The 27,989-nt window shown below is 36.6% G+C and overlaps 1 protein-coding gene across 3 annotated transcripts in view; it reads right to left on the reverse strand.

Annotated features, from left to right (window-relative positions):
• Positions 1-27,989, reverse strand: part of SORCS2 (sortilin related VPS10 domain containing receptor 2) — a 525,812-nt gene that overhangs the window by 16,843 nt on the left and 480,980 nt on the right. For all 3 annotated transcript variants that reach the window (XM_088056209.1, XM_088056207.1, XM_088056208.1), the window contains exons 16-25: positions 27,405-27,538; positions 26,678-26,806; positions 24,764-24,935; positions 20,929-21,115; positions 16,860-16,993; positions 15,643-15,766; positions 13,668-13,780; positions 11,959-12,084; positions 7,265-7,364; positions 5,611-5,713 (exon numbers count right to left, since the gene is read on the reverse strand). In XM_088056209.1, the coding sequence (XP_087912335.1) occupies positions 5,611-5,713; positions 7,265-7,364; positions 11,959-12,084; positions 13,668-13,780; positions 15,643-15,766; positions 16,860-16,993; positions 20,929-21,115; positions 24,764-24,935; positions 26,678-26,806; positions 27,405-27,538 (1,322 nt within the window). The remainder of the gene's footprint in view (positions 1-5,610; positions 5,714-7,264; positions 7,365-11,958; positions 12,085-13,667; positions 13,781-15,642; positions 15,767-16,859; positions 16,994-20,928; positions 21,116-24,763; positions 24,936-26,677; positions 26,807-27,404; positions 27,539-27,989) is intronic.

Below are 27,989 nucleotides of genomic sequence, written 5' to 3' on the forward strand. Positions count from 1 at the left end.
TTAAAATTCCGTTTAGTATAAAAAATACGAACATATTCACATGGCAAAGAATATGGAATAATGTAGCATTCTCTTGGAACTTAAATAAAAATAACAACAATAATAATAAGCCATTAAATATAATACTTTATTGTGGTGTTGACTTTATTATGTTTGAATTAATGTTCAGACAACTGACTTCTTTGTGCTTTAAAGCACTCCTGATATACTCTCCTCCTTCATTTCCAAAATATTTTCTGTATGCTATTGCTTTGATTTCTGAGGATATTTTTACAAAATATTATGGAACATTAAATTAGTGCCTGTTTTTTTATCACTAAAAGGCATGGATTGGGACCACGCTTGCTCTCATGGAACATAAAAGTAGTATAAGCAAGGTGGGGAAAAAAGATAGCTTTTCTTCAGAGACTGAAAATGAGATAGTAAGTCAATGAGGCAGAAAGATAACACAGTTCTGCTCCAGATTGTGGAAATGACCCAGGAGGGGGTTCGCTTACCAAAACTGGTACTTGATAGTAGCAGGCAAAAAAGGAATACACACAAAGTGGTATAAATCTGGGTGAAAAGGATTCATGGTGATTTGTGAAAACAATGTATGCAGCTTTAAGTACATCAGCAATAGTTTGCATACAAATTAAAAGATGAAAATTTTCATACTCTTTCAGAGAATTGAATTTGCTGCAATTAACCAGGTAAAATATGCACAAAAAATAAGCATAAAAGCCTCTATTTTCTCTGGTTTGGCTACTCTAATATTCTGCTATTATACAGAAATTAAAAATAAGAAAATTATGATTTCAGACCTTCCGCTAGTAGCATGATGATTACATGGCAGCTTTGATGTGGCTAAAATGTAATTCTCCTTTTCTCCACCTCGCCTGGTACAGACAGTGCTATTTTCCTTCTCTATACTGTTGCCCAGGATCCCACACCATAAAGCTTCCTCTGAAAGGATGAAGAAATCTCTTCTGGATGGCAGCTTGAAAACCACAAAAAAATACATTGTTTCAAAGGGAACGGAAGAAGTGTGTTTTTACTGAACCAAATCAAGTAAAGATGGTATGGTATAGAAAAAATATACACAGATCCCAGATCCGCATTAAGAAATAGCCCTGAGTTTTTCAAAAATATTTTCCAGCTGCTTCATATTGTTGTGGGCAAAAGAAGCAGCTGCAGTCCATTTTACCTGAATGCTTAAACAACTAGAGCATACTACTGAGCATTGCAACATGTTGTTTGCTCCAGGCACCCGCTCGGTGATTTCCAGGGAGCAGAGCAGAGCAGAGGCCCTTTACTCATGGCTTTACTCGTGGCTTTACTCGTGGCTTGCCCACCACCCACATCTGCCGACAGCGCTGCTCCTCCTGCACAGCCACAGTTGGTTCACCTGACAGCAATGACCCCTTGCTCCTTGCTGCCATGCTCAAAATTCCTCCCCTAAACTGCCTGAACAAATAGCTCAGATAAACCAAGCAGCTCATTTGCTGAACACCATTGCAATTAGCTTTTAAAAACCCATCACATTTATAATTTAAAATTTACTTGCCATACACAGAGTGAAAATAGCCCTAATCTGAAGTCATTATCTATTTTGATCACAAAGGATCAAACCCTTGTGTTTCTCAAAACATTCTGGCTTCTCTTTTTTTTTTTTTTTCCCCTTTATTTAAAGCAACAAACCATGCTTGGGATTGCCAGGAGTCATCTCATGAGCTCTGGGGACTCCAGCCCAAATTTTTTTTTTTTTTTTTTCCCAGGGACCAATCTTTCAAGAAGTGTCTGGATGCACAAAAAAGCCATCAGATAAAGTTGGGAGTGCATGAGGTTGAGGAATGGGGACATGAAATGATAAATGCTTGCAAATTTACAGCATGTAAAAACAGAGGGCAGCAGTCTTCCTAGTCAATGCTTAAGTATTTGGGATTAGGGCATATAAGAACAGACGTGACCTACAGTCACCTAACCATTAGCTAGACAGCCATGACAGATCTGGTTATCCAGCAGATCATAAAATTTTAGTCTTGATTAGAGCACTGAGTAATTATACCATTTACATTTTTTCTATGTAATGGGCATCCCTTGAGGAGAGATGAGATGGCATTGGTTTGTACTATGCTTGTAACTAATCAGCCAAAATCCCATTACCTCTATATGAATCCGCCACTGTTTTTCCCCTACCCCCCTGTCTAATTAGATGAAATACTCTTTTCTTTTTCTGCATATGAGGCATTGGACAAAGACTCTTATGAACAATTGTTATTTTTAGATTACTGCCCTCTCCTAAACTAATTTTATTAGATTTACTTCTTGTCAGGGACACCAAATTTTAGTATTGAATATTGCAATTTTCAAAAAAGAAGAGAAATTAAATAGCAAGTTTCATTACTTATGAAAGATTCATTAAAAAAAGAAGTATTGGATTAGTCTCTGATGTCTTGTCAACACCATCTTTCATTTCCCAACTCAGTCTGACAAAAATTAGTGTAAATTTCTACCCAAGTTCTTATGTACTTCAGGAATAATTTGGGCAGGTGACCATGCTTGGGGGACAAGAAGCCTCAGCACTCAGAAACCCTGGGGCAGTTTGGTCATGTTTCACTATTTTCAGTCAAAGCTGTAGGTCTACACAGAAGCCTGCTGTTTTCTCTCCTTTTTTCATCACAACTCCTGAACTCTGTCATTGCAAATAGATGACATGCTCTCATGTATGAAGCTGTAACCTCCTGCCAATCCAGTTACCATCTTATTTTGCAAGCCACTTTTTCCATCTTGCATCTTTTCAGATATCAAACAACTTTGAGCCAGCAAAGAGAGAGGAAGAGAGAGAGCAGCCCATGACCCGTTACAGAATCACAGAAACAGAATCACTGGGTTGGAAGAGATCTCCAAGATCATCGAGTCCAACCCCTGCCCTAACACCTCAGCTAAACCATGGCACTGAGTGTCACATCCAGTCTGTTTTAAACACACCCAGGGATGGTGACTCCACCACCTCCCTAGGCAGACCACTCCAGTATTTTATCACTCTTTCTGTAAAAATCTTTTTCCTAATACCCAACCTTTATTTCCCTTGGTGCAGCTTAAGACTGTGTCCTCTCATTCTGTCAGCTGCTGCCTGGAGAAAGCAACTGTTCATATGTCCATACAACCTCTTGCAAACCACCTGCTTTGCACGTGCTCCAGCACCAGCTGCCGGTCCTGTCCACCCAATCAGTGTAGTGATAAAACCAGGATTTAAAAAAAATTCACTGATGTAGGGAAAAAGGAGTTTTAACCCTTCTATTAATCCACATAAATGAAGGGAAAGCACCACCAAATGTCTTCCAGCTCCTCCTTAGGTTTGTAAATCATACTTCATAATTATGGACAGTATTATCATTTCAACACTTTACACATCTGTAATTTCTCTGTGAAATTAAATCATATTTTCATTTCCCCAAGTTATCTGAGTTACCATAGGCCACAGTAATTCTGAAATTATCACCTACAATTGAGCATTTTTTATTGCCTATGGCATTCTTTCAGCAAATTAATTTTTAATACCCAGGCATATAATATTGAAAAGTTGCCTTTATGCATTATAACTTGCAACTTTTATATCTATAAAGGACACTCATTTCATAGCCTCAATCCCTGTGGACCAGCTTGTAAACTTATGTACTCACTGTACTGACTTTAAAGGGACTGTACTCCCAAGTACTCCACGGGGAACCAGCAATGCAACAACCATTTCCATAAACACAGGAAAGACTTTTTAAAAGGGATTAAAGATTTTGGTGGGACAGGAGTTCACAATGAGCCCATGAGGAAAAAGCAATTTTTGAAACATAGCACTGATTAGGTGCTCAATATTCTTTGAAGAAGAAATTGTAGATGAAGGATGCAACTAAAATATTGTCAATTTTGAAAAGCTTAGCAGGAATATTTAAAAAGGATTCTTTCAAATATCTCAGAAACAGATAAGATACAGACTGAAACTGAACACTACTGCATGGTCATTCATCAATGCCAACAGCAGTTTTTAAGCTACTTACAAACTTTTGAATAAATCTCACAATGGTCCTCACTTGCATCCAAATTACCCCCCAGACCCAAATACAAACGCAAAGGATTTTCACAAATTATATACAGAAGTGTGAGAGACATTAAAGCTCACAATTTGGAAATTGTATTATATTTTCCTCCTTAATAAAAGCCCTACTTATAAAGCGATGGCTCATTGGGCATTTTAGAAAGAACTCAAGGAAGAATACGTTTTTATCCATTTCTTGAATATTTTATACTTCTTCTATCATGCAGTAATTGTGTCTGCTATTTAATTGCTCTCATTTAAGAGCTAATAAAAGATATAAATCAGATATCTTTTACAAGATAGTATAAGGAAGTTTTATGACCGAAACCACAAACAGAAAATCCTCCATTGTATTGCTATTGAAATAATATAATTACATTACATCAACCATTTTTATGTTTTTCCTCGCTTCAGGCACCTAAAAGAGTAAAATGGATTTTTATTTCATTGTAGACAGTCTGATACAGTATTCTGTGCTTTGTCCATTAAAGAAATCAGTCACTATGAACTCTAAAAAACTTAGGTTCTTGAAGGAAAAGGGGTTTTCCTCAATTGACATATAAATACTTTAGCTAAACAAACTCTTACTTGACGCTAGCTACATTTACTGCTGTCACAAACTCAATGCTGCTCCTAGTTCTATAAACTTATATTTATTTTAAATAAAAATCACCCTTTAAAAAATGAGGTAAATCAGTATGACTCCTCACTGAGGAAGGATACAGGAGTTGATGATGATGATGATGATGATGATGATGATGATGATGATGATGATGATGGCGGCTTGTTTCCATTATGCTCAAACTCAACAGCTTCTGAATGCCTCAGAGATACAGAAATGCCAGTTGGACAGACAATGATAACACTGTCCCATGAACAAGAACAAATTATTTAAATTGCACAGAAGCTTGGATTAAAATAATTTCCAGACTAAAGATATATTGGGCTGTCCAAGGCCGGCATTGCTCAGTTTTGAGAATATGCTCCACATAACGGCTGCTTGCAGAAATATTTCTTCCCTCCACACACACTAGTGCCAAATTAATGCTAATCTCTTTCTGTCAGTCATTCTCCATGGCATTGCCTCAGCAATTAAAATGTAATGTGTGCAGAGAGAAGCCCCAGAGCATTACATGCTTTGATAAAACTACTTTTTTAAGCAAATCAGCATTGCAGATGCACTCCCTGTCCCAGTAGTTTTAGCCTATTCATAACTGTTAGGAGTAATGAGAAGGAAATTAAACAGGAATAATATTTTAGTTCAGATCTGATTCTTGATGATATTATTTAGATAAACTGAACAAACTCTCCATAGTTCCCATATTGCTGATATTTATCTTGGATTGAAACAAGCATCAGTGCAGTACCTTGATGTCTGAAAACAAGAGACATACACTTTTCAGAAAAATATGACTTTCAAAGTGGCGTACTTCTTGCAATTCTTCAAGAAATCTTCTTTACAAATAACAAAGTCTGTCTTGCTAATCTATGGATAAATCTAATTATTAAAATGCATATATTGATTAAGGTTTACTTGCCTTTTGAACTTGTAGAGGATGAAAGCCCCAACTGCAACTAGACAAATAACAAAGAGAACCACAATAGCCCAGTAGCCACTGCCTCCTCCAATCCTCTGAGAGTCTGAAACACAAAATAAAATAACAGTTTTGCATGTCCTCTTCCACATCATTCACATTCTTGAGTGTTCTTTTCTATTTAATTGTCAAATAAAGACATTGGTTGTTATTTTTGCAACCTCTTCTTTTCACTCTGTCTGTGGCTTCTTCAGAAAGGCAAAACCACAGAATTAATTGGTGACTTGTTACTGAAGGACAGAGGACTCATTTAAAAAAAAAGAAAGCAACAAAAAGCAAAACCCAGGATCCTGAAGATTTCATTATTTGCATACTCGGTGGTTGTTTGGGTTTTTTTCAGGGAATCTAAAGTTATCATAGTAAATAATCACACACCCTAAGTAGGGCTGTATTAATTTCACAGATTGAGAAATTAAGGCTCTGAACAACAAATGAACTCATCAAGGTCATGCATTAGTAAAGGCTGGAATGAACACAGGCTTCTTTCAATCCCTTTAGTGCTGGCAAACGAATGTCAGCCCTTTACACCAGACAAGGTACCACAGTGAGACTGTAGCACAATTCTACATTAGCAACTAGATAAAAGAGTTTTGTCTTCTACAGAACGCTGACAGATAAAATATTAGACCAGCATTTACATAAATTGATAGTGGGTGGCTAAAGCTGTTCTCCCACAGCACGCTGAAGTTAATAAAGAAGGATATATTAAGGGAGATAAAACACAAAAAAAAATTACAGGACATTTTCATAAAAGATTTAAGTCAAAGCTGGACTTTCTGGTTAAAACATAATTTTAACATCTCTCTGTTCAAAATACACGTGTGTATGCACACATATTCTCTTCAACCAGTTTTCATTACCAGTGAATCCAGAGAGGCAGAAAATGCACACAACTACCCCTGCCCCCACCCCATTTCCACTTGTTTTAAATAGAGAAAAAACATAATTTATCTCAGGACAGGATTAGCAATGTGGATTCCCTACAGGAACCTTCCCATGATTTGATCAGATCAGAGATACATGGCATAGATACAGCAAGCCTTGTGTTAGACCCAGGTAGTTACAGCAGCAGAGTTAATGGCTGATATAAGGGCAAAGAAGTTCTGTTTTCTTAGTAGCCAGTGCAGTCTAAAATGCCTTTGGATTACCAGATGAGTTTTTTGAAGCCTGATTGGCTCTTCCTTCAGGGCACTATTTTGTACGATGAAGGTATTTATTTTATGTTGTAGTTAGACAGAAAAAGCAAGCAGCTTGTGATACAAATCGTGAGGTATGACAAAATGGAAACATAGAAAAAAAATATTTATTTGGTTGTGATTGTTAATAATGACCAAATGAAAATGTATACATATATATGTGTGTGTATGTATGTATGTGTGTGTGCATATATATATGTTAACATATATATATAATCATATATACATGTGTTTATTTATATGTAACAAGTACCAAGTAAGTATATACAGATGTGTTATTAATTGATAAAAAGATTATGTATATGTGATACCCATTGATAAAAGGATTTTCTCCTTAAATTATTAGAACTTGAACAGGCATCTGAAAGTTGGTCTGTTGATAGCTTTTTTTATATATTTACCTGAACCGGAGTCGGCTAAAGTCACTAAGACCCAGTATCCTCCCCTCAGAAAGAAACTGATGTTGTGTGCATTCAGGGCCTGCTTTATAGCTGCTATTCTCTGAAAATACAACAGAGAGAATGTCAGATGTCTTGTGCTCTGTTCCACTTTGAGATGCTCTGTTTTAAAAGGGAAAACCTCTGGTTCTTTAATGGTGAAAGCACTTGTCAATGATGAGCTGAAATCTAAAAGAAATTCAATATTTAAAAATCAAGCAAAACTCCAAAAGACATAAAAGCTGAAAATGTCACAATTTTATAGCCAAATCTTTCTTTTTGATTACCCAAGTCTTTACGTTTACCCAGTATGACAGACAGCAAGTAATTTGCACGCGCTATTGGATTTACCTGGGTCATAACTCACACAACGCATAATCCATATTAAAAACCCCCATTCTTCTAACCTATCAGAATAAAACCTATGATGTCACTTTGGATTTCTTGCTATGAAAAGTAACTACTATTTAATAATGAACTGCATGTCATAATTTACCTTACCTCCTTACCTATAATGGAATGAATTCCATTTATAGCTAATTGTTAACAATACTCCATAGAAATATATACATTCATCCATGTGGAAAAAGATCAGTATTCTTCCCATTTTCCTCCAGTGGCCAGAGCATTGTGAAATATGGACTTTCATATTTTTATGGAGCAGAACCATTAAATATACCCTCACATCCTAACCCCAGATGAAAAATTGTCTGAATTATATTTTCTACTTGCTTGTGTCTTCAACATGGTCAATTTTCTAAAAGATCAAAGCTAGTTTTATACTCTCTGTCTTATAATTTGGGACACGACTTCCCAGAGGATGCCAAATTAGAAATTTGCTTTATATCCATGAAACCTTCACAAGTTACTCCTTTTATGATATTATCAATTATGGTGCCCATCTTTGACAAGCTTTTGAAGTATAATGGATAAAAATCCCTGTAGTCCCTCTCATATTATGGACAGAGACTATACAGAAGTTCACATATCATCATTCTTTTTGAGGAATATCTAACTTCTGAAGCCATTCCACTGACTTTATTAAATTTTTTCATGTGGGAATGACTCAACATAAGGGTGGAGTGAGCATGGCTTCAGTTATTTCACAAGACAATTATAGGAGATAGCTCTTAAGTATTTATCTTGTTGCCCAAAGCCTGAAAAGAAAATTGATATGACAACTCCACTGATTAGGAGGCTTTAAAGTGATTCTGCTATCAATGAAATAAATTTTCTTTGTATCAATCCAGGCTCATTCATGTGTTCATGGTGTACAGTGCAAAAGAGACAAAGATACTTTAGGTTAATCTGACTTACAGACAGTAAATGAAATTTCTGAGCTCCATAACTTTTGATTCCTCATATTTTCCTGGCAGGTTCCTAACATTTGGTGGGGTTTTTGCTTAAGTGATTAAGACTTGTTTGTTATTTAACTCCCCACTGCTGGATTCGTACCCAAATCTATATGAACAACAGGCCTCAGGTCAAAAATTTGAATCTCACGTGAATCCAGCCAAAGGTTCTGGCTTATTTATTTCACTGATAGACTGATGGTTTTTTCAGTGCTCATGGGCTGTCTTTTTTCTGCCCCAAGGTATTTATTGAGCATGGTGCTGCCACCTCTCCAGCTTTTTAAAAACCAAATGCAGTCTTTGGAGCTCCTCTCTAGACTTCTTAAGTTAGGGTTCATATACCAGAATTTGAATTTTCCATCTTTTTCTACCTCCTTCACAATGACAATATTTGAACATGTGAACACAATGGCTTCTGCATTATAAGAACATAAAAGAATGAAAAATAACGACACTATTCAAACCCTTACCCACTTATATGTCTTGGGTTCTGACCTTCCCTTTTTGCCAAAGCAATTTTCATGAAGTAGTTTGTCTGGATAGAAATCTTCCTCAGAGCCCCTGCCTTCCAGATTATAGTTTAATTGCACTTTAATTGACTCTTTCAACTGGACTCATCCCACCTGACATTAGACATGCAATAGATGTGCATAAATTAAGCAACTAAGTCTTCTCTGGAGTCAATAATTAGAATGGAGTACTTTTGAAATTTCTCTGTTCTTGAAAGCAGGTTAAATCACAGTCAGCTTTTATTTCTCTGCATATATTTGAAACAAAAAGGGCTCTTGTCAGAGTGGAATAAAATTTCAGAATTTTCCAAAGGGCTCCTCTTACTGCACTGACAGCTTGCTTACCATCTTTGTTATTGATGGCTACTTTTATCAGTAATGATTCATATTCTACATAAGTAACCTTATAAACAGTATGACATCCCAACACTCCATGTAAAGTACCAATAAAAACTCCAGCAAGAAGGTGTCCTCTGCCTGAGCAAGAAATTACTGCTTTTAATCTTCCTGAAATAATGTAATATTTCCAAATATAAAAGGTTTTCAGCAGAGAACAAAGAGGTTCTCTTTATGGAAAGACATTTATTAACTATGTCTAAGTTAAGGGTATCAGGGACACCTCCTCCAAATATGCAGAAAACATTCTAGATTGCTGAGTCCTCACAAAAGTGTCACCACACTGACTTTGAGAACTGGCACAAGCATCGTGACAAAGCTTCCTTCCACTGATTCATGATAAAAACCTTCAAGATTCTCTTCTAGTAACAGAAGTGAATGTAAGGAATCTTTAAATATATGACAACATGAGTATTTTCTTGTTGACTTGCCAGAAGCTACTGCTTCTAAGTTTATTTATATAGGGTATATTTTCAGGATATTTCTCAAGTTACAGCTGATTCTGATATAACACATTGTATCAACATTTTTGCCATTCAAGTCTATAGCAACAAATTTATATGCACATATCAATAACCAAAACAATGTCCATTAGCAATAATATAAAAACAGAAATGTAGGCAGCTGTCAGAAGAAGACTGGCTGTACATCTCTACAGCATTGTGCTCTATAAATCAATCAGTGTTGAGATGTGAGACTGGTGTACCTGACTTACTATCACTGCACAGCATAGGCTGCTCTAATTGCTCCGGTCTCCCTTGTTCCTGCTCCAGCCCCAGACACCAGGGGTCTGACTTGGTTCATCCTAACAGTGTTAGAAAGGTACCTATTCTCCAGATTATACAATTACTTTCCCCTTCCTGTGTTCCTCTAGTTCCAGAAAACCTTTGCAAGGTCTTACTGTAGAACTAATTTCCAAACCATGTCCTGCTACAGTACTGTGACATCCCTATAGCCCCACTGAATGGAAGCTTTTCCAAATCATTTGCAGCATGTGATTGCTCCTCATTGTGCTTTAAAGTAACACACGTGATGTTTTATACACAAACATGAGAAAAACCTTGACACAGCACTGATTTGAACTGATACTCTTAAAGCTACCTTGAAGCACAGCACTAATATAGAAATTGAGATTTAAAGGGAACTAATATGCATAACACCTCACACTGAAGTAAAATGTTTGTACAACCAAAAGAATCTATCACCATTAGTTTCCTTAAATTATTGAACACATCCATTCCCCACAGGCTCAGAATAAGGAATTTCCTGTTGAAGCTTCACCTTGCTTCTTCAAGAAATGGAAATTTTCAAATAATTTTGAAGCGGTAATATTCCCCTGGCTGAAAACCTTAGTTCATGAATGTGTCTCTATAAAAGAAACAACCTGCTAAAATTAACTATTTCCTGCAACATAATCAGGAATTCAGACTCCCAGGAATTCTCACTGTGACTACATGGGAGAACAGTAAAGGTTTCTGCCAAAAAAGTAGAAAACTTTGTGCACTCAGACTATAGTCTGTGCATTTTGATAATAGACACCTGTTCAAGTATTTGGACAACTTCAACATACTCCTTTGGACTTTCCAAAATACATCTCATGAACACAATCTATTTGGTTTATGTTAATATGAAAAGCTTTGTCTTACCTACTTCTCCTGCTCTTCGGAGACAGTGACCAAATGTCAAAAAGCTGAAAAATCCCCTTCAAAACTAAAGATACCTTACACTGATTCTTTGTAACTGGCAGGACATGAACTGCAAGGTAGAATAACAGAACTGGGATCTGCTTCTTCTCTATCCCAGCAAAAGGACAAATATAATAAATTGTAAGTGCCACACAGTCTTTTGGTTTTCAACTGGAATGAAGTCTTTTACTTCATTTACTTCAGGAAACATGGTTTGAAAACAACTAGGGAGAAATTAAAGTCCAATTTTCAATCCCGTGTTCACTAACTTTGTTTCTTACCAATTGAAAAGGACATTTTCTTACAAGGTCAGAAAATACTTGCTTGATGCTCTTTACATTATGGGTAAACAACTAAGGTTCTGGGTTTGCTTGGACCTGAAATCCAATTTCCTTCTGAAGACAGTGCAGAGACTGTTTGCTCTACTGGATCTTCACAGAATGACATGCATCCCTGCTATTTCTGTTTAATAGACAGACCAATATTAAATATTCTTGAGAAATACACTAATACCAGAAAGAAGTAGATTATGCTGGTCTGTACATGGTCAAACACAGCAGACATAGCTGCTGTAGTATTCACATGTATCTTGTCAGATGGGAGTGAGATCTTTACATAAGCAGGGATGACCTCTTAAATTCACATAAAGACAATGAGAGTACAGCCACTTGTTGCAAAACAGACTGTCCTAGGCAGATGTGCATTGCTCTGGTTACCTTATCACTAGTTATGCTTCTCTTCTTTTTTGGTTGATTTGCTGGTAGTAGCACATGCAAGTCAGCAGCTGTAGGCAGACCAGGTTTCACAACTGTCCTGAGTGTTTCTTCAGGTATACTGGTCTCCTGTGAAGACAACAAAGGCACGCTTTGTGTTTTATATAAAACACATAAGTAACTCCACACATGGTTTTTAGACTTTGGTGTTCAGATCCTTAATATTTAAAGGGAATTCCACTAGAAGCTGAAACATGAACAAAGCCAAACATAAATGTAATGAAATGTGAGTTGCTCTTTGAGTATTGGAAGGCCTAAGTGTTGTTAACACATTAAAGTCATTCAGTGGCATTGCAAAAATAATTAAAATGAAGCGGCTTTCAGGTTTTATCAAAACTCTGCAATGGCTGAGCACTTCTAAGGTAACATTAAAAATAAATCCCAAGTGATTTAGGATCCTTTGTGGGCCATTCAGACACAGTGTAGACTTAGGAGTGCGTATTCATTGCAGCTAACTTTAGCTTTTGAAGGTTATTTAGGAGGGTGCTTAATGGACAGAGAGAAGTCCTCCAATGTGAGACTAAGAACACTCAGGTTCAGCTCCTGAAAATTGTAATGAATACCTTAATTACCCTGCTAAAAGTCAAATTCATCTCTTCGTAAAATAGATTGTGCAAATTTGGCTTTTAGACCCAAATTTCTCCATGTTTTGTACAATGCAGCCACACAATTCTAATGACCATAACCTGGGCACATAGCCTTCCTCAAAAAGATTCTGAAACTTTGTCACATATTTTGGCAAATGTTTTAGTAATTATAAAATGCAAGAGCTATTTTATAGGGGAGTAAAATATTTTTTGACTGACATCAGTGGAACTCCTTATGGAATGAGTTTAAGTTAATAAAAGCAAGAAATTAATTTGACATTTGATAAGAATCTCAAAAAAAACCCAACAGGAAACTCTATAAAGTCAAAAAGTTCAGAACCTGATTTGCACAATTGCAAATCTGGAAAAAGTAAAGTGATTTAAATATTTTATAAAATATCAAGCTGTACCTCAGTGCTGCTGCCCTCCTGAAAGCCAGTGAGTGCACCCTCAGTTAGTGGAAGGGTGTGTGCCTCAAGAGCTCTCGAGCTCCAAGTTTCCATGAGGTGATCTAATGCCACAGCACTACTGCACAGTTTGTATTTGATTTACCCTACAGGATTCAGATGTTCCCAATCCACATTTCTTTTGTGAACATGCTTCAAAAACACAGCTGTACAAATTGTGTGCCTACATATTATACATAGTTTTCAAAGTTACAGAACAAGCACAGTAAATTCTTTCTTTCTGCTTTGTTTTTACACAAAGATGATATCTTTTATATTACACATTGCTTAGCTTCTAAATCTACTTAACTCTTCCTGCTTTGGAGTCAGCAGTGTTTGCTAATATGTCTATCCTTAATCCCAGAGAGCAATTATTTAGCATTAATTGCCAATTAGGCTGTGTTAGACCTAAACTGTCTGTGTTAAAATATCATTGTTGACAGCTTGCATTTAAAAGTGACACTAGGCTCAAACTTGCTTGAAATGTAGCTCATGAGGTTCACTTTATTATTTTGCTCTGCCTCCATTTCAAAATACCTTCTAAATGAGAAGGTATTAACTTAACCTTCAAGCTTTACGAGTGGTGAGGGAACATTTTACAACCAATCTGAAAGAGCACCTTTGCAAGAAGTCGCGTCACGACCCGCCCAATGTCTTCCCTCCACTCTGGGATGTCGGGGTTGTACATGTCCAGGTGCTTAGTAAACTTCAGAGGAAGAACATGAAAATTATCTAGAAAAAAAAAACAACAAACCAGCAAGAAATAAACTAGATTGCAAAAGGAGTTGGATAGAACTAAAAGGTAAAAGTCCCTATTTAGCACGTTTTGCTGTGCAGTACTGCAGTATCTGGGACCCCTGCTGCTCTCTGTTGTCAGGTGTTGAATTTCTTTCTGTATTTTCATGAACATCATCAAAATTGTGCCCAAAGACTAAAAAAGGAGGAAGAAAAGGGAATGAAGCAGATTTACATACAGGCTCTGGGGTCATAATGTTCCAAACAATTTTCCCCTAGGTCAATAAAGGAGTATTAAAAAGAACTCATTGGTTTCTTTTATTTGAAATGATAATGCACCAATGGATTTTATTCTCACTGAATCATAAACATATGGGGGTTTTTCTACTACACATTCCTGTTTTTCCATATAAAATGAATATGTTACTCCATAAATTAGATACAAAAATAAGAACAGATATGATGTGACAAAGGCTAACTACTTCTCTCTTTGAAGAAAAAATAAAGCTACACCCACAATATTTCTCTGGATATTGTCAAAAATACCTGAAATACCAGAAATGGGTTGATCCTCAGAAAGCAGTCTCTAATATCTTCCCTTTCTCCCTACAGGATCCTTGAATGAAAACCTAGGGAACTTAATGCAAAGCAGGGATAGAAAACCTCTGGAATGCACAAGTCAAACCTGCTTCCCCCCAGTATTTCCAACAGAATTTTATTTTAACATGGCCTTTTTCAAAAGTTTCTTTATCTTCCTGATGGCCAGTACTTTAATGCTGTTGATATCAGGATTGGCAAAAATTGGATTGATAAAGCCATTGATGTAGTCACACTAAGGGGTTTATACTTCTAAAGATTTCTAAAATGCTGATGCATTAATAAGTGGTAGCACAAATGTTATATCCATTTATCTTAGAAAAGGCGAAGGTTCATGAAAGCTCCATTTAGCATAAGTGGGGATTTTGCCATTATTTCAAATTAGTAAGTACACTAAAAGCAAAAATAACAGAATCTTCATCAGACAATAGAGATGTATCACGTCTTGAATTGCATGATATCTGAAGGCTTTTAGCTCTGCATTAAAATAAAAGCTTTTATACTTATCACAATTCCCACATGTGACAGCACAAATACAAATGTAAATAATTTCCCAGCACTACATTTTCCACACTATATTATGCCTTGTCACCACATTATAAAACACAAAAAAGCCGCACCAGGGCACAGTGTGGAACAAGAGCTGAAGGGTTATTTAATAATTACAGCAGAGCTATATTTGATCCAAATTCTCAGATAAACATCAAGGTAACAGTGACACATTGTGATAAAAGGCAATTAATTCACATGGTTTTCAATGCTGAGAGCATATACACAACTAAATTTTCTTTTTTTTTTTCAGAGGTATTTAGACTACTTTATTTAAATAATTCTGGCAAACTTTCTAGCCACAGGCCAAAATACTGCTGAAACACATATAGGATCTGAGAACCACAGCAACATCTAAAATAAGCAGAGGAAACAAAATGTTTGAGATTAAACCTCCCATACAATCCCACTGTTCAGCTTAGTGGAGTTATTTAGTGACCGTTCATGCCTCTAATTTCAACAATTAAATCTGGCATTAGATTAGATATAATCTAGACATTAGATACAGATATATATCATATATATATAATTATATCTAACACATATATCTAACATATATATATTATATATATATGTGTGTATATATATATATATATACACGGTAGGCTCACTTGCGGTAGGGCTGGTTTTAGAGATCCAATAAAAATACATATGAAACAAAGAAACAAACAAAAAATTTAAAAAAATTAAAAATAAAAGGTCTAACATCTCACCAAAAACGTGAACAACTTTTGAGTCCTGAAGCATAGAGCTCCCACAGGAAACTTGCACTGTAACTCTGACATCACCTGTCTCAGCAAACTTTGTCACCAGAAAACTCTCCAATGTAAGCAGTGGCTTTAAAAAACCAAAGAACAGTTGAAAACAGAATTTCAGCAACAACCATGAGAACAGTGATGAAAGAAACTGTTGTTAAAAATAGCACAAAAAAAATTCACATCCTATTTAATTTTTTCAATGTTTTATCAAATTGATCAATTACAATTTTCAATGTAGATTATTTTCTTTCCCTAAAAGGATCCTATATAATCAGAATTCCAGCCAGATGAGGAAAATATTTCTTTTAGAGTAATCAGTTGAATATTAGGTTTTCAGTTAGATCCCACTAAAATTAATGGAGTCTGAGGGAGACTCAGCAATCTCTACAAGATTATATGAAGCAAGTCATTTGCCTCAAAAATGTAGGGTATGTCTGGGTCAAAAGGATTAATGCTGTCAACTTAGAGCCCACGGTAACCTCTAAGGTGGAGCTGAGATATTCTGTTGCTTTACCACATCCTTTAGAATGACAAGACCCTTCACAAGACCCACAGTGCCTGTTCTTGCAATGGCAAAGTCAATAATGATGAACAGATACAGGCTGGGGTTACAGTCAACAGCACATTCACAAGAAGAAAGTTCACTGCACTTATTTGAACCATTCCTCTGTCACACTTTGCCTCATAAAGAAAATATTTTACTTATCTGTTTTTGAAAAAATTGCCTTAAAAGAAATTAACCCAGCTATACAACAAATACTGCCAATAGAAATACTTGGATATTTAATGCTCTAGGACATGTTTATATAGACTTTGATCCCCAAATGATTTACACTAGATTGTTTTGATATCCTTTAGGATAACACATTTATTTTTGATATGACAGTTATTTAAGACTCCCAGGTAATATTTGTCTATACAATGAAAAAAAAAAACCCCAAATTAATCTATATGTATATGTATATTTGTTCAGCACTTTAATTTACATCACTCACATTATTAGCTTGGAATTGCATAATTCACCAGTTATGATCCCAAATCCATCCCCATCTAGAAGCTGCTTTTTTCCACAGGTAATGATTTCTCCCCCACAAAGAAAACAGTTTAGAAATGAAGAAACAACCTTTATTGGAAAGAGATTGAAATAATCTCAGTCAAAACCATTTGTGTACCTGAAGACTGTTTCCTATCCACCAGTAGAAAACTGTCAAATTAGGGTTCCTAGGCAGTATGATGGCTGTCAGGTTCACCTCCTGGTTTCTCCCAATGACTGGAATCACTTCTAAATTTAAAGCCTGGAGAGGAGCTGAACAAAGTTCCAAAAATATCACTGAACAAGAATCCATCAATTTATTAACACTTCCTTCCCCAAAAGCCTCTCATTTGTTGACCATAATGTCCTGAATTTATTTTTCCCTCCCTCCTTTCCTCCCTCTTTTACATCCATGTTGAAAGATATGGACAGAATTGGAAAGACCTCATTTCAACCAAAAAACATCCCCCAGATCACTCCAAGACCCCTCAAACAAAATCTTAGAGCAATAAGACAGATCAACAAAACACACTTCTCTCAAGCCCATTCTTTTAATTCATGTCCAATTCTAGAACACATAAGCAAATACTCCAGTTAAAAAGTGGAAAAGGCAATCTCAGCTTTTTTTTTTTTTTTTTTTTTTACTTAGTAACAAAAGATTAAAATGAATAGAAATCTAACAAATCTCAAATTGCTAAGGGAAAAGCAGAAAACTGAAAAAGAATGCTGCTGACTACTCATTTTCATTATAAAATATCAGCTGTTAGGCTCACACCACACAAAAAATCTCATTAATGCATGCTTTAAAATAGATGTGTAGATCAGGGGAGCATTTATTTTCCAATCAAAATAGATAACCTCTGGACTACAAAATGTGCCTTAGAGTAAGTTTATTCCTTTCTGAACTACCAAAACCATAAACATTATTATTTGTTTAAAAGAAATGCATCATTACAACAGTTTTATCTGCTTGTAAGTGTTGTGTTTATTGGTGTTGTGCTGTTTCACAGTGTAATAATTGTGTTGAAAGAAAATCTTTCCCTCAGAGGTTTCCCTGTATATTTTCATCAGAGTGTCTGAAGGTAAAAGCTTTTTAACACTACAGGATGATAACTAGAATTTCTTAACTTCTTCACCTGCACCAACTCCCTGAGATATGAAACCACTGTATAGCTCAACATTCATTCATTACACAGAATAAATACTAACCCATCCATTTCTGTTCCATTCTAAATATCTTTTAACTCATTCAAAGGTTTTTCATCTTAGTGCAGACTTAAAGGTAATTAACACTGGTCTAAACTGTTTATCTTATTTTGTATCTTGAAGTATCTTGAACTGAGTCAAGTTCTTGCTTGTTCACTTCTAATTCACTTTGACTAAACTGACTGAAATTCTGAGAGCAACTTGTCCAAACTCCTTTTCTACCTCACTTCACCGGGTCTGTGTGATGCTTCATCCAAATGTAAGGCTCTACCTTCACTCTGCATTTTCTCCAGTAACTCTTTAACCACCTACATGAATTAAAGTAATGTCAGGTGCTTTAACAAATAATTTCTCCAGCAGCTTCTAGAGGAGTAAAAATGCTTCTTTGGTGATGGTGTCCTGAAGAAAATTCAGAAATATTAGGAATTTCATTAAAATTGTTCCTCCTAGAAATATATTTACTTTCTGTAAGGATATGAGAAACTTTTTTGCTTTCACCATAAGTTTGTGTTTGCACAGAGGAAACAGATCACTTTGAGATATGGTTTTGTTCCTGAAGAAGATTACTTTCTTTTCCAAAATTTTTAGATGACAAGTTTTTTGGTACTTGAATGATGATTAATTTCAACTTTTCTGTTTCTATATATGTTTCTATATATTAAATAAATATATTTATATATTAAATAACTATTTAATATATATTAAATAAATAAAGCTGAAAATAATTACTTCAAATCCTTCTGCTTGTCTGCCACACAATTCTATAATGCATTTGAACAAGCTTCATAGCACCCTTAAGTGTGCTATGAATAATTAAGACTGAAGTTATATGGTTTTTATTTAAGTTAAAATTTCAGTAGTGTCCAAAGTTCCACAGTATAAAGGTCATAGTTCCTAGTTCATATAAAAAATAGTTCATAGTTCCCATAGTTCATATAAAAAATAAAATGTATGCAGCATATGTATTAATGTATGTATTCAGTTCTTCTTCAGTTCATTTTAATCTGAGTTCTTCGGCCTTTACAGTTGCCGACTCACATTTATTCTAATTCTAATTTCTAATTTCTCTTGTGGTTCATTAGAAAGTTGTAGATTGTTTAATCTGGATCAGAAAGCATGATTTGGATGACAGGCCAAAATTCTTATAATTGTCCTGCATTACAGAGTATCCCGTAACAACTTGGCAGAAGTGAAAAAATATTTCCTCCACCATTTGCCTCTGAAAAAATTCCCTGAGAATATATCAGTTGGAGACTGCTGACTCCTGAAAGAGATTCCTGCTTTCATGGTATTCCACAGTGAAAAATATCCCTTAATGGCTTTTAGTGTTTCACTAGAATGTAGAAATTGCAGTTTAATTAGTGCCAACTAATTTCCTCAAATCTTGTAATTTACCTAAAAAAATTAAACAGAGCAAATCACATGGAAAGCATTTTCTCAAGCAGGCTGTGTAACACACTCCCATGAGTCTGCTAGTCTGTGCAAGGCAGGCTCAGGAAGGGATCACATCTGCCTCAGTGCCCTGCTGCCTCTGCACTCCAGCACCAAAGTCCCCCTAGTGCACCATCTACTTGTCTAAAATAATTCTGTTTTTTCCAATTTTAAAACCTGCTGCATAAAAGAAAATCAACATCTTTTAGTTTCACTGTTTATCCCAACAAAGGCCATATTAAAAGCACACTTTGAGAAAGTCTTCTGCTTTCCATCAGGGCTTGCTACTGCCTGTCAGTCTCTGAAGGGTTAGAAGTTCTTCTTGGAGAGAAGGATGTCACACAGAGTTTTTTCCTGTTCATTGCTTGTACAGATCGACTATTTCTTTGCCTACTCCACTTCTCACCACCTAGAGGTTTCTTAAAAGTAACAGTGAAGCCCAAAGTAATTTATCTGAGCTCTCTGGAGTTGTCAAATGATTTAAAAAACAAACACAACAGATAATGAAACTGAGGTGTAAAATTTGATTCTGATTCTCTCTGATTGATATTAACAGGAGACTGGTCTTTGGCATGAATGTGTTTGGATTCATCTGTTAATCAAAGAACTGGAAACTCTGACTAGCAAAATACATAAATATCAGCAGTCACTAGACAAGCTGACATAAAGCAGATAGCTCTGTGCACAAGCTGGCATATGGCTCCAGAGATTTCCTTTGCTTTGGGATTAGGATGGAAGACACACCACTCACAAGAGAGGGAAACAGACACCTGAAGAATGCAAGATGAATATCTTTTCCTTTGATGTTACTAGTTTCTGAATTTTTGAAGCTTCTGAGAACAGGCAATAGTTGTCTTGTGTCTCAAAGGAAGAGGAAAAATCAGTTCCACTTTTGAGTTTTCTTCTTCATTTCAGTTATGAGATGACTGAGGTACATTAAGTTTGCAATGGTGCATGATATTCCCTGGGCCATGCTATTCTTTATTTTATATCTGTTTGATTGGGTTTCCTCAGTCTTAATTAAGGAGAGGAAGAGAAGCATAAGTCAAGTAATACTGCCTACAAACATGAAGTTATAGCCAAGCACCATTTCAAACTCTGTGAGAATTAACTACCTAAAATCTAGATTTAGAACCACTGAGATTTTGACGATTTTTTAAAACCATACAAGAGCTCATATGTTTCCCAACATGTCTGTTAATTTGCTTTACACTGCGCCTGGAAGCTTTACAAAGACATAGTTTGAAGTATTAAATTTTAGCTGCTAAGGCTGACAAGGGATGTTGAATCAGGAAGATGGATCAAACCTGAAATTTATACTGAAGCATGCTTGTTATTTAAAAGATTAATAAACCATCCTTCTGCCAAATCCAAACAAAACTGATTCTGACCTCCTACTGGATTAGGTTCACAAGCCTCTGCATTACCAACACAACACTGAAAGGCTGCATGAGGACATTGAAAAAATATGTTTTCTCCTAATTGTGACCAGTAATTTTCTTTCCTACTTCGTAGCTGACATGAGGTTTTTATGCAGTGATGAAAGTAAGAAAACCAGAGAGCTGATTTACAGTTGACTTGCACGAACACCACAGCCTCGTCGTGCCCAGCCACATTCTCAGCCTTGACGGACACACGGTAAATCCCAGGATTCTCGTAGCGGTGACGGATGGGCTCTCCAGTCATTGTCAGGTTCACATATATCGCCTTAAAGCCATCTCCAAGATCTACCTGGTATTTGGTACTCAATACATCACCCTAAAAGGAAAATACATCAAAAATATCTTAAATGGCCACAACCAAAATAGACAGGACACGTGTTCATAACCTTTTATGGAATCACAGTAGCATTTTCAGCCCCAGCCAGACATCTTGACCCAATTGCAACAGCTGCAGTAAAACCACTACTGCCATGGCCATTACCTTAGTGCAACAGATGTTCTGTGCACTAATAGAGATAATACCATGTTTACAGAGCAAGGTGCTACCTTAAAATTATGTACCCCAAACCACTAACCAAGCTGTATGGCACAGAAACCATCACTCTTCTCTTAATGCAGCTGGACATTATGTAACATAATGGTGCAGGGCAGCCTCAGGTTCAAAAGTGATGCTCATGTGATTGTAAGCAACAGAAGATTGCTATTTTAGCAATTTACTACTCCTCCCATGATCTTCTAGCCTTTGCAATTATAAAGTAAAATTAAATGTCTGACACGTTCTTCACAACACCTTCCAGCCACACCTTCTTAGTGTCAGCCATGTGGCCTTTAAGACCCAAGCTGGGATCTTCACATAGAGTTGTATTGTAGAGTGTTACACTGATCTACCAGCATGCCAAGAACTAACATGCTCTAGTGCAAAATTATAGATGCATGCTTAATGAAGCAGATCACTCAGCTGAGTTTGGGAAATGGTTTAAAAGCCCAGTCAAATAATTCTGTCATGTCAAACGTCTTATGGAATTTATAATTCATCATATTTCTGCTAAGTGCTCCTTTAAGTGACACTGTTCCTGAATTCAGGCCTAAAGTACCACAAGACTGATACCACTGTCAGAGGACAAACATGCTCATCACTCATGTTGTCATGGCATGGCTGCTCAAGAGAGAAATCAGGCCTGTGCCACATGGACTGGTGATCTGGATGCAGCCAAAGGATAATTCGTTTTAGCTGCGAGCAGCAACATTTTCTCAACACTACTGGCAGCACTGTCTGAGCGAGAGGCCCTGCTTCCTTGATCTCCAGCAGAGTGGATGTTCCTGCTTGCTTGCCAGAGATCATGGCCATCACAGCCGTGCAAATCAGACAGGCTGCAGTCCTGCTGCAGCCAGGCTTTGTAGAAAAGCCTCTTTGTTGTGAAAACACAAGTATTGATTTCAAAAACTTCCTTGCCTCTAGGAAAGGAGTGTATACACACGTATGCTGGTCAATTAACATGGAAGGCCATCAAAGCAGAAAAGGGTTGACATTAAAGGATTCAAAAATCACTTCATTTCTCCAAAAGGCACTGTCTGAAATTGCTTTATTTCAAAATTTAATCCTAAAAGGCAGCACTAATGTAATTCTTTTTATTTTGACAACAATCAATGATTGCAATAATCTCCCCAGGAAAGTGGTTAATTACCCAAAGTTGGATGCTTCCAAGATTTAGCAGGACAGGTGCCAGGCATCTTATCCAGCCCTGTTTTTTCCAAAAGAGGTTGGATCAGATGAACCTTGAGGTCCCTTCCAGCCTGTCAGTCTATATTTCTATGATTCTTTGAAAATCAAAGGAGGTACCATGCCTACAACCTACGTACCCTGCCATTACAAAAGGAAGGAAAACATACTATTATTTCCTCCTTCTATTATTTTTCAGTGTGGATGATTTTCTTCCATGTTTTATCTCATGAAACGATATTGCTCATAATGTAAAAAATACCCATAATAAGGAACCTGTAGGATTATCAAATATATAAGCACCAATTTCAAGACACATAAAGAATTGTGAAAGCCTCTTCACTGTGAATAGTTTTTTTTCCCAAATAACATCTTTCTTTTGACAACAAAAGAGTAGAATTTTGCAGAGGAGATAATATGTTATTAAAGTTTAAAGCAAAAGAGATATCTCCTTGCCAGCAATGTGTTAGTAAGTGGAATCTCTAGATGACATCAGCTTGCCTGCAGTTTTTGTTCACTCTTTCTTATGCTAACAAGTATACACATGTATTTTTTCCAGGTGAGACTGAAACCAGCACTGAAAGACAGTAGAGGAAGATTCTCTTAACATTTTATTCTAATGGCTTCCCTAGTGTAAAGACGAGAGTGCTGCCTTCAAAACACTATTTTCTATGTCCTGACCAGTGAAAACAGAGAGAATGGAGAGATAGCAAAACAATGACAAAGGGAAAAGGTATCTAAATCTATAGGAAATTGGAGCTTCCACTTGCATAAAAATTAGGAGAGAGATTGTCATAACTTTATTTATTCATATATTCAGCCAACAAAATTTAAGAAAAATTATGATAATGATGATGTATTTATTTCTTATTATTATTTCTAAAGACAGTTGCAAACTGCCCAAATGTACCAGAAGCCTGCTTCCTTTAACCTCTGATTTCTGGTATTCCTGCACCTAACAACATGCATTCACAGAAACTAGCAAATTAATTTTGTTCACCAGAGAAAGTAGTATGTTTTAGTTTGTTGTAGTAGAGATGTTTCTTGAACTCAGTAATCGTTACGAATTCTCATTAGACTTTGTCATACAGATTAAATCCTAAGCAATGCTAAGGACATTTGAGTTTAAATATTATTTTTAGCCATAGAGGGCACCAAACTGCTACATTTCTTCTAAATCTGTCTTCCTCTTTGATGTATGGAGCAAAGACTTCACCAAAAAACACAGCAAGGAATTCTCTTCAAGATTCCTTACTTCTGAAGATTTGTGAACAATTTTACATGTTTTTCACATTGCCACAGAGATTTATGAAAACTTCAGTAGGAAAAAAGTCAAACTGCCAATCAAAATCATAAGAGTCCAAATTGTAACCAAATGCTCTAGGCTTACAATAAACATTTCCAAACAAACTCTAAAAAGAGAAGGCAGCAGAACTTGCCACACAAACTGTTGGGGCACTGCACGCACTGGGACACAAAGCCTGCGAAGTATTAAGCAGCCCAGCGTTCTGCACGTAACCTTCTTGATTCTATTACAGAAATAAATCCCAAGTGCTCAATTTATATAGCACAGGTTTGCCAAAATGTGTGAACTTTCTTCAAGTTCTTGCAAACCAGTGGGGTTAGCCAGGATTACAATACTCTGGTAACCTGAGCAGAGCAGTTATAGCCTAATGCTAAAACACAAGCATGAGAAAACAAACCCATGGCAAACAATTCATCCAAAAGTTATTCGCTGCTGTTGGTCACGGCCTTAGGGCATTGTTTCTCACTAAACAGAAAAAAACCCCACATCTTCGGCAACAAAACCAATATATAATAAATACTTTTATTCTGAGCTACTTGCTGATTTCTGTAAAGCTTTGCCTCATTCCTTTCTGAAAAGCCGATTCTCAAAAACACCTAAACCTGAGTATTAAATGTTCTCTGCATTTCTGTTCTTCTCTGATACAGCAGTTGAAATTTTCAGTCCAAGAACACTTTGGTAATGCAGTTACTCTGACTTTCCAAGAAACCAGTGCCTTTTCTGCTGAGGAGATAAATCCTGTTCTGTGGGTAGAATTTAGAGGTTCACTGAGTTTACTGGCTTGTCTTATTCACTTGAAATCAAGTTTCAGTACTTAGAAAGCTGTTAATGTTTGTCTGAAGCACAAATTAATCTTCATTCAGCAGCAAAACAGGTAGGAATGAAACTAACCCTAAAATCATGGATTCAACTTCCATACAGCCAATGTTCATTACTACCTGCTCTTGTTGGACAATGAAGGTGATGTCTTCCCCAGGTCTAACAGCCAGACTTTCTTCTCTGATTTTGATCTGAAGTCCCTTGGGAGCGATCAATGGGCACATATGGTGTGCTAAGTTCTGCTGCAGGTCTACTCCACCTTCACACACATTAGAAACAACTTTCCTGTACCTGCAAAAACAGTAAACAGTGGACACAGTGAATTGGAGATAAGCAAAAGAATGCCAGCAAAGGCACCAAATGCATGTGTTATTGTAGCTACTGCACTTTCCTTGGCATCACAAACAGACAGGACTGCAAATGATCCAAGCCAACTCACAATGCAAGTACTTTCACTGGGGACACTGACTTTACTATGGGAAACCTGCTGAAGAAAGGGGGTGTGAAGCATGATGAGAATTTCACTTGCATGCATTTGAAGTCTGTGTTTTCCAACTTAGAAACATGCCTGACTAGCCCTTGGGGACCTAGACAGTCTGCTGTCCTCTCTGCCGTCTCCTTTTCTAGCGTCCAAGTCTTCAATGCTCCCAGAGGTCTTGGTTCAAATCCCAGAGATCAGGGAGAAATTACACCAAACAGCTTCTGCATTAACCCAGAACTAATTGCTTAACTGCTGCTTTCAAATCCATTCATTTCTTAAAACACTTAAAGCATTTGTTTAATATAACCATATAAAAGAGTGAAAAGACTCACACTTTTAAAGTGCTAATAATGAAATAGTCGGATGTGTACAGCAATTATTTACAGATCACTTTCACACAGGTATGTTATTTTTAAACATCCTTTAAAACCAGAGTCATATTTCATTCTTTTGAATTCCCATTCTGTATATCACAGCTGTCAGCCACAACCCAAAAGGCAGCATTTTCCTCAGTAAGGTAAATATACAGAGGGACTGTGACTCCATTGTCAGATTGGACATTTTAGCATTTGGTTCTCATCTCCACAACCGACTGTGATGGTGTTATGATAAGCCAGAATAGATGCCAGCTGCAAGTTATTCTCAGCACAGACGTCAGACTGCATTGTAGTACATATTCTATGCAGTATTGTTTATAGTTACTAAAGCTTTCCTTTGATTCTGAGTGTCCCATATGGTCAGGAAAAGAATCTATTCTCCACAGAACTCCTTACCCTTATGGAAGTGAGAAACTTGGAAATTCTGTGAGATGTTGCCAGTTCCTCAGAGTAATTCATTGGATCCAAAATGAAAATTACTCTGAACCCAATAAATGAGCTAAAAGAAAAGGTTCTGAATGAACATTCCTATCAGAAGTGCAATAATTGATACAAAAAATTAAAAAAAAAAAAAAAATTCTGAAATGATAGCTCCCCATCTTCTCAAATGGATTAATTTTTTAACTACTGTGAACATGCAAAGCAATATTTTTCCTTCATTAGTCTGTAGGAAGCTTCTGCTTATGCCCTAAGTCAGAATCAGAATTTTTCCATTTCCCAGTTTTTACAGTTTGCCTTATTTACATTTCATAGAATCACAGACTGCTTTGAGTTGGAAGAGACCTTAAAGATCAACTCATTCCAACTCCCCTTGCCTAGGGACACTTTCCACTAGATCAGGTTTCTCAAAGCCCCATCCAACCTGGACTTCAACACTTCCAGAGATGAGGAATACACAGCTTCTCTGGGCAACCTGTGCCAGTGTCTCATCACCCTCATAGCAAAGAATTTTTTCCTAATATCTAATCTAAACCTTTCCTCCTTCAGTGTAAGGCCATCTCCCCCTTGTCGTATCACTACATGTCCTTGTGTAAAGTCCCTCTCCAGCCCTCTTGTAGACTCCATTTAAGTATTTAAATGTGAATTTCTTTCAAACCACATTTAAGGCTCTGGTTGAAATATTCTCCCCCTCTCTGGAAGCCTCATCAAGCCTGTGAAATGCAAAATCAGCTCACCCAGTGCTGCTGGTGTATGCCTGCCCCAACACACAGTCTTCAGGAGGCGCTTCTGGGTTAAACCAAAAGTCAGCAAAGCATTTGCTCGACTCTGACTTCAGAGGTGCAGAGCGTTCAAACCCATAATCACTGAAAAACATCAACACCAAAATTGTTACTATCCCCAGTTCACTCTGCAATCCAGTTTGGGGTGAATGACATTACATTTTTCAAAGTCAATATATTTTTTCAGTGTTATTCTACTAGATGAACATGTAAGTTGATGAAGCCAATTCTGTTCTAATTTCAATGGGAACTGTGTACACTTGGGGAAAAACTGATTGCAATTACTTTGTCAGTTCTGCAAAATTACGTCCCTTGGTAAAAAAAGATTTTTTAAATGTTTCCTTTGACACTCAGACTAAGCATTTTATTTATTTATTTATTTATTTATTTAAAGTAGAAAGGCCTTGCTTGCCTTTAAAATTAACTCAATGGTCATTTTTCAAGTTTTAATCAATAGAGAAGAATGTCAGAATTTGTTCAGTCAGGTGAAACAAATACTGAAACATGGCAATGTTTTTAAACAAATGCAAATGTAAAAGAAACCTGTTATTCAATTACAGCTTACCTATTTGCTTATACATGGCTATGTAGGAACTGGGGAAAAAGGAGGAAAATAAACCTATCTCAAACTCTAAGTAAATATTTATTAGCAATAAGTCAAAAGGCCCACAGTCAGACTCACCATAAGAAATCAGTGTTCACACATTCACAAACTTTGGATGTGAGAGCTGATGTGAAACTTTTCCCTTTAATGCACCATGATGAAATCTTCCTCTTCCGAAAGCTTCTCTGCTGGCCCATGATGCAACGATCACCCTGAATATCAAAGCACTGGACTTATTGCAACAGAACCTCCACCACACAGACCTTGAATTGTCCTGAGAAAGGCTGGCCTTGCTGCCAAGACTGTAAACTTTATCAACCCTCTGATCCTCAGATGTACAGATATAGAAAGACCTCACATCCACTGCTGTCCACTGCAACAGGTCATTGCAGAGTCGCAACACAGGCTATATTTCCAGGACTTAAATCTGAAGATGCACATGAAAATGCAAGTGCAATTTATGTTTCATGAGTGCCCAGCCTGTGGTACAAAGCTCTGAATGGTAATTTTAAAATCTCTTCTAGCTGCAGATAGCTGAATTTCTCTAAATCATCATATCTTGTGTTGGCTGTCCACCTGAAGCACCAACCACGTGGACACGGAATGAACTCCCTCCATACACACTCCACTGGTAACTGGACAGCTGCAAGCACTCTGTCAAAG

Source organism: Pseudopodoces humilis, chromosome 6 (assembly GCF_049639895.1).
Source record: "Pseudopodoces humilis isolate 2021_Gansu_Grassland_sample_001 chromosome 6, ASM4963989v1, whole genome shotgun sequence".
Taxonomy (NCBI): Eukaryota; Metazoa; Chordata; class Aves; order Passeriformes; family Paridae; genus Pseudopodoces; species Pseudopodoces humilis.